The following is a 7,201-nucleotide window of genomic DNA, read 5'->3' as shown; positions in this document are numbered from 1 at the left end:
TAAAGGAGTCCATCTACACTTTAGCTTTCCCTTCCAGGAGAATGAAGTCTCTCTCTTCTGGGGTGGAAAAAGCAGGTATTAAGGGAGTATTTCCCAAAAAATCTATCTCTGGCTTGTATTACCTCCACTTTTTTTTTTTTGAGAAGTACTCTATTTTTTTAAAAATATTTATTTTATTTATTTCTCTATTTGGTTGTGCCAGGTCTTAGTTGCAGCAGGCGGGCTCCTTAGTTGTGGCATGCAAACTCGTAGTTGCAGCATGCATGTGGGATCTAGTGCCTTGGCCAGGGATCGAACCCGGGCCCCCTGCATTGGGAGCACGGAGTCTTAACCACTGCCCCACCAGGGAAGTCCCTGTACTACCCTTTTTGAAAGAATGACTCACTGACAGGGTTTAGTATCAAATCTAGTTTTAATTTTCTATAACAAGTCTTTCTACTCTCCCATCCATACCCCCCTACTGTACCCTGGGTATTGGTGAGAGTGACCCTCTTCCCATGGAGTCCAAGGTATTGGCAGGAGCAGTTGCCCCCTGCTGAGAGGCCTCAGGGCAGAAGTCCTGGGCCATTGCTGCCCTGCTGCGGCAGGAGGAGCCTCACCTCAGGTGAGGATGGGGTGGGATGGGGACAGGGCAGGGCCCAAGAGAGGGAGAAGGATACAGGAGACTCCCTGAGTGCAGGGGTTTCCTCTTTGAAGCCAGGAAATAGGAGCTAATGGAGTCCAAGAACAAAGGTTGTCTTTTAAATAGAGATCAGATGGGAAGCTGGGACCTCATTAGCCACTGATAACTTACAGCGCCACTTGGGTGAGGGAAAAGGAGCAGAAAGGGAAAGTCAAAGGTGCTAGTCAGATAGTCCCCTCCCTCCCCCCACCCCCATGGAGGGGAGAGGCCACAAGTGGGACAGGATGCTCCAGAGCCTGCACTGTCTTCACTCAGCCTTCTTGGGCACTCGGCCCATCTTGGTGCGGATGTTTCGTAGAAGGAAGAAGGCACCTGTGCTGGCTGCACAGATCACTTCAGCCACCCAGAACGCCGTGCTCCAGCTGTAATGCTTCGCAATGGTGCTGAAGGGCAACCCAGCCAGAAAGCCGCCCACTGTCAGGGAGGAGGGGAAGAGCCTGAGTCATTGTGAGGATAGAGCCAATGGGGCTTGTTCCAGCCCCTAGCTGGCTTGTGTGCGAGGCATCAGCGGGGGTATCACTTACCATTGGCCATGAGTCCCACAATGGCATGGGAGGTGCCACACAAGTTGGGAGGGGCACTCTCATTGGCTATAACTCCGAACAAGGCAATGGGGCCATAAGAGGAGAAACCAAACACAGCTCCCAACACCAGGATCCAGAGCTGCAAGGGCAGTGCAGTGTAGCATTTAAAGTCTGAGAAAGCCTCCTGCCTACCTACCCCTGCCATTGGATAGAGGAATGCTTGGCCCCAGGAACAAATAATTGTAGTAAAAGCAGACAGTAAGTGACTCCCACACACACCACTTCCCAGCACAGCTGACTGCAGAGCTAGAGGAGTGGGCGCCACATTCAGCCAACACGGGCCTGTGCAGGTAGGGGAGGGAGGTTCAGGAGCCATCCCTCCAAGTGAGATGCTGTCTCCTCAGGATCTGTGCAAGCTGGATTGGCTAAGGGCAAGGCAGAGGCGGTAGGACAAAGGTGAGACACACCAAGAGGAAACCAGAGAAAACCAGAGATAAAGATAGGGCACCTCATGCTCTGTAAAGCCTGTGAGCTCAGCGAGAGGGTGAAGAGCCGGAGTCCAGAAGGCAACATCCTAGAGGAGCATAGAGAGGAGAAGAAACCAGGCCCAGAGTCAAGGAGGGGCATCAGAGTACAGAGGAGGGGAATGGAGGTACAAACGACTGAAAAGGGCAATCAGAAGCGGAGAAAGACCAGGGAGAGGGAGACAGAGTCAGTGGCCCTTGCTTTCTCATCCTTGTCCCTGATGTGGGCCAGTCCCTGTTTATTTACCTTGGGGGAGTCACTGGTCACAGTTACCCGGAAGAGGTACATGGACGCTGTCATGCCAGCCATCATGAACAGCAGCAAGCCATGGCGGGGGCTCCCGTACATGGACAACCGTGCCTGTGGACACAGTCAAGCAACATCAGGCCCCAGGAGCAGCAGAGAACCCTCACCCCTGGACGCTGACACGGCAGACCTCTGCTGACAGGTCTTTGGCAATCCCATTGCAGTTCTTGGCCCAGGGCAGCTCTGGGAGGCCCTGGGACCTGCTTATTATGTTCTGAGGCCAAACTCCACAACATCCCTTCCTCCACTTGGGGCAGGCTTGGGGACACGCGGTGGCAGACTGCATCCAGTCCTTCCCCAACCCCAGTTTCCCTGGGGCTGTGGAGAAGCTAGGCGGAGAGAAACTCTGGCTCTCCTTGACATCAGTTAAAACCCTTTCCCCCAAGAGCCTCATCTCCACATCCCCAGCAAAGAAGAGTAGCCTGGAATCATTCCCACCTCACCCAACCTAAACCAGCATATGCCAAGCTGCCTGTGCCCCAGGGCTCCTACCTCTCTGGTGCCTGTCCCAGTCCTGCTGGGAAGATTTAAAGGGACCCTCCTCCTTCCTGTCCCTTCTGCCCACTCACCTTGGCCATGGCCCGGTCTGACAGGTAGCCAGCTGCGATGCTGCCTACAAGGCCCCCAACCTCCAGGGCACTCATGTAGGAGCTGCCTGCAGTGGGGAGTTGTGGTGGGAAGAGGGAAAGGAAGGGTGGAAAGGTGTTACACCGTGGGGTTGCCCCAGACTGACTTAAACCCAGAGAGGTACAAGGTCCCCAAGGGTGACTGGCCACAGCTGCCTGAGTACTGCCCAGCCTCAGGGAAAGAAGAAAGGATAAAGGGAAGCGGGTCTGAATTTCCCATCCCCTGCATTGGCTCCTGCTCCCTAGGCCTGCCCCATCCCAACACTTGTCTCACCCACGAGGGCTGACTGTCCTCTCTCCTGGATAAGGAAGAACTGGCCCCAGTCAGTACAGCACGTCTTTACTCCAAACACCACAAGGTAGCCAGTGGAGAGCACCCACAGGTAGGGGGTCAGCAGCAGCTGCTGTAAGGTACTCTCCTCCTTCAGGGAGCCTGGGGGTGGGAGGAGGCCAGGCTTCAGGACGCTGCTCAGGCTGCCCTGCCCCCACCACACATTAACTAGCCATAGGGGCAGAGTCCGTCCACATAGCCAAGGATCAGCAGGAAGGTCCCCCTCACCCACTGTTCTGCCCTCTCTTCTCCACTGCAAGTCTCAACGAATGAAAGAGAACCTGAGGACCAGCGGGGATGGAGGAAAGCACCCAAGCCACTTAAGCTTAGGATGCTGTCCACACAGGGAACTCTGGCTCTCTTGTAAGGAAGGACTAGGCTATAACATGAGTCATAGCATTTGTTGGCTCTGCCACTTGTCCGGTACTTAACTGCCTCCCAGGATGGAGTTTTATTTACTCCTCACCCACTCTCCATCACCATCCCGACATCCATTAGCTAGTACAGGGCCCGGCATACAGCCAGTCCTCAATGAAAGTCTGCCAGGCGAATGATGAATGAAGGTTCCCTAGGGGTCGGCTTTAGTGCGTACTCACCCTTCTTGCCCTTGGAGGGGGTGGGGTCCAGGTTGCGGAGTCCAACATCAGCAGGTTCATTGTGGATGAGCAGGAGACAGAGGAAGGAGACAACCACACACAGTGCCCCAGACAGGGCCAGCGTGCTGCGCCAGCTATAGCTCTGGGCGAGGATGGTTGCCAGGATGGGGCCCAGCCCTCCAGCCAGGTTCATGCTGGTTGATAGGACGGCCCACCAAGTGCCAAATTGAGATGGCTCAAACCACTGTGGGGCAGAGGGGGACAGAGTAGTTGCTCAGCCTACAGTCCATATTGAAGGTGAGGGTCAGGTGGGGCAGACCCAGAAGCTCACATTACAGGGATGAGGGAGAGGGCTCTTCTACTTGGCAGGGCCAATTCCCTCATCTGCCACCTGATCCCACCACGTTCAGCCTCCTAAAATATCTTGACAAGCAAGAGGAGCTGGACTGGAGCTGGAACTGGAACGCCTGAGGAACCTGCTCTGGTTGCGGGTGGAGGTGCCAGGGTGCCCACATGCTCTTTAGGTGAACCGGCTGCTTGGAAGCAGACACTCACCTTCCGCAGGACCTTGCCACATGGGGGCCAGCCCAGCCCCTGTGCCAGGCCATTGAGGAACCAGAGAGCAGCAAAGACGGGTACTGCGGAGCTCCAGGAAAAGACTACGTTGACCAGGCCAACCAGGAGAAGCCCGGAAGAAAAGAGCCAGCGAGCACTCATCTGGTCAGAGAGCACCCCGCTCACAAACTTGCTGATGGCGTAGGCTGCCGACTGGCTGCTCGTGATGAGCCCTGCAGGGGAGGGGAGCAGGGAGCAGGACACCTGGGGGGTTAGGGGCCAGGGCAGAGGCACAGGAGGGGGGAGGAAGGCATGGGGTCAGGTGTGTAGAGGTGCCTGGCAGGGTGAGACTGGTTCCTTCCAAGAGGAATAGGAGGGGCCTGTGTTGGAATAGTGACATTCATTCATGGAGCCAGGCTACTCCTCCCGCCTCTCCATCAGCACTAGCCCCAGGCTGACCCATGACTTTTCAGCCTCTTGGAGAGTTCCAGCAGCAGCTGTCAGGGGGCAGGACAGCCCTCCTCCATGGGATTCTCATATGCCTGATTTCTCCCTCACCGTGGATGCCAACCCAGGCTCTCTGGCAGTTCTGTTGCCCCACCTCAGAACATGGGGCAAAAGGCTTAGAATTAGAGTCAGGGACCTTATTCCTCCCGAAGGGTAGCCTGCTAGGCCACATGGAGTCATTGCACCAATTCCGCAGTTCCCAGTGCTCACAATGTCAGTGGCCAGCACTCACCCTGTGGTCTTAGCCTGCACCCACACAGATGCAGAAACCGTGCTCAGAATCCCTCTAACACACAGTGCCTCTGGGGACACATGTTAGTCACAGGCGGACATTCACACACACACACACACACACACACACACACCAGATAAGCAGCCCTCAGACATGCTTAGACCATACCCATAGTCCTTTACCTGTGCCCACAGACATGGATCTCAGAGCCGCCTCATCCGGCACATGCACTGTGCCCTGGCATCTGCTGTGCAGACACTCCACACACACTACATGCCTGTACCCACCACACTGCACAAACACCCAACTTGTCCTGCTGGTCCTGTGTTCCTGGGCTCACCCCTCCCTGCCCTGCCAGGGCTCACCCAAGTCATCCTTGTCCAGAGGGACCTCCTCCACCAGCGACGGCATGACAAAAGAGAAGGTCTTGCGGTTGAAGTAGTACAGGCTGTAGCCTCCAAACATGGCCGAGAAGATCACAGTGCGGTAATAGCCGTAGCCTCGGGCCGCCATGGTGGGAAAGAGCAGGCCCTACTGGCCGGGACACAGAGCCTCTGACCACGGCTCCTGATTGAGTCTCTCAAGTGCTCAGATCTGCTGAGTTGGGCTTTTTCTGCTCCCTCCTCCACCCAGCCTCCCTTTATAGGCACCTTCTGGACAATCATTAAGCCTGGGGCGGCTCCTAGGGAACCCGGTGTCCTGAGGGAGACAAGAAAACAGGAGATTACTGACGCCCACGCTGTGGGGGCCCGGAGGGCGTCCGAGAGGGAGGCAGTGTCCATGAGCCAGGCCAGCACCGTGTGTCCCCAGGATTGCTGTCTTTCCCGGCTCTTCCCTGTCCTCCTGCCCGTGAAACCAGCTGTGATTAAAGGCTTAACCTAATTATTTTTGTCGGCTTGCGCTCAGGGGAGGCAGGGTTGGGATGAGTAGAGCTGCCCTCTCTAGCCCGGCTCCCTCATCCACCTACCTTCTCATTCATTCCGCGAAGGTTTATTAGGACTTACTGGTTGAGAGGCACTGCACTAGGTTCTGGGTTAGTTTCTACACACGCACACACACACTCAGACACCTACCCCCAACAACCTCACTTTCAAGTCTTCCGGAGCTGACCTCAAGCCCTGTAACTCCTGATGCTTAGCACACGGTAGGGTGTAACTGTTTCTTGACAGTTGCAGAACCGTAAGCAAGGGGCGGGGGAAGGAAGTTCCCTGCTCAGGACCCACTTTCGGTTGCACACCGAAAGCCCCACTAGGGGCAGGGGTCCTGGTTGTGCCACTCAGATGCCTCTGGTCGCCTTTACCCTTGACGTCAGTTTGGGTTCCGGTCTGGCAGGCTGGGGCTTCAGGGACCGTGACCGGACGCCCCGTGGGCGGGAAGGCGCAGAGACGGACTCCAGGCACAGTGCCCATGCGCCCCGCTTCCCAGGGCCCCGGCAACACGCCCCCGGCTTTGCCGCTAGGTTGGGAAAGCAATTGGAGCAGAAGGCGTGGGCGCAAGCGGAGCAGGGTGCCACACGTAGGCCCCGGAGGCCCCTCGCTTCCGGCGCCGAGTGGCTCGGCCAGGCGGGGTGGGGCCAAGCGGCAAGAACAGGGAGGAGGGAGCGAGGCGGCGGGCTCTCGGCACCTGCCCAGCCCCGTGTCCTCAAGCTACCCGGGACACCCGACTCCGGCTGCGAATGGACGGGGGCCCAAGTGCAGGGGCGACCCCTGGACGCATGCGACATAAAGGAGAGGGAGCGTGCTGCTCCCGGACCCAGCAATTGCCTCCACCCCAGAACCGGCAGCCTCAGAAACTGCTCCCGGCTGGATTGGAAGTTGGGCCTCCAACAAAGGAGCCGCAACACTTGAGACTCCCGCTCCAGCCCCGCCCCCAGGCGACGCCCCTCCCCCGCACACTGCCCCCTACCTGAACGGAGGTGGGAGCTGGAGTGGCATGGGGCGGGGCCCGGCGGGCGCATGCGCGTGCGCCCAGAGTGGGGCGGGGACTCCGCCTGCGTCTTCCAGTCCCGAGAGCCGAGGCCACCCACAAACGTTTTCATATGACCGCGGGTCTCGCTGGTCGTTGGGCGAAGACAGCGCCCCTTAGGGGCTGGAGTCGTACGTTCCCTTAACTGATGGCCTTCGACAAACCAAATCAGTGAGTTCCTCCAACTATCAATTACTGTTCCCGAGTTGTTCACGGTCTGGGAAACATCTTGTAAGAGAACACAGTATTTTCTGTAAGAAATTAATGCAGTCCTCAGTAAGCACGATTTGTATATTTATCTGTGGTCAGACTATTGCGGACAGAGTTAAAACAAAATAGCCAGAGTGTTTAA

At 56.9% G+C, this 7,201-nt stretch overlaps 1 protein-coding gene across 8 annotated transcripts; it reads right to left on the bottom strand.

Annotated features, from left to right (window-relative positions):
• Window positions 1-392: 392 nt before the first annotated feature.
• On the bottom strand, window positions 393-6,870 carry SLC37A4 (solute carrier family 37 member 4). Of its 8 annotated transcripts, none has more exons than XM_032640255.1 (9): window positions 6,790-6,870; window positions 5,250-5,583; window positions 4,146-4,378; window positions 3,591-3,834; window positions 2,938-3,096; window positions 2,607-2,692; window positions 1,978-2,091; window positions 1,207-1,345; window positions 394-1,096 (listed from the first exon to the last, which is right to left on the bottom strand). In XM_032640255.1, the coding sequence occupies exons 2-9, from the start codon at window positions 5,395-5,397 to the stop codon at window positions 930-932; spliced, it is 1,290 nt and encodes a 429-aa protein (XP_032496146.1). In that variant the 5' UTR covers window positions 5,398-5,583; window positions 6,790-6,870; the 3' UTR covers window positions 394-929. The 8 variants fall into 8 exon arrangements, with proteins under 8 accessions (XP_032496147.1, XP_032496146.1, XP_032496148.1 ...); XM_032640257.1 differs by lacking the exon at window positions 6,790-6,870 and adding an exon at window positions 6,185-6,585; XM_032640260.1 differs by lacking the exon at window positions 6,790-6,870 and adding an exon at window positions 5,995-6,139.
• Between the last annotated feature and the right edge of the window lie 331 nt (window positions 6,871-7,201).

This window comes from Phocoena sinus, chromosome 8 (assembly GCF_008692025.1).
Source record: "Phocoena sinus isolate mPhoSin1 chromosome 8, mPhoSin1.pri, whole genome shotgun sequence".
Lineage (NCBI taxonomy): Eukaryota > Metazoa > Chordata > Mammalia > Artiodactyla > Phocoenidae > Phocoena > Phocoena sinus.
Note: the sequence above shows the minus strand (reverse complement) of the source record. Positions and strands in the feature narration are given on the sequence as shown.

What these genes read in the sequence shown, in the direction of transcription:
- SLC37A4 (XM_032640255.1), bottom strand. Translation starts at nt 5,397, where the DNA reads ATGGCGGCCCGAGGCTACGGCTATTACCGCACTGTGATCTTCTCGGCC. An exon ending in CCCCTCCAAGGGCAAGAAGG is followed by an intron (nt 3,097 to 3,590) that starts GTGAGTACGCAC and finishes TCCCACCCCCAG; the next exon opens with GCTCCCTGAAGGAGGAGAGT. An exon ending in CAGACCGGGCCATGGCCAAG is followed by an intron (nt 2,092 to 2,606) that starts GTGAGTGGGCAG and finishes CTGTGTCCACAG; the next exon opens with GCACGGTTGTCCATGTACGG.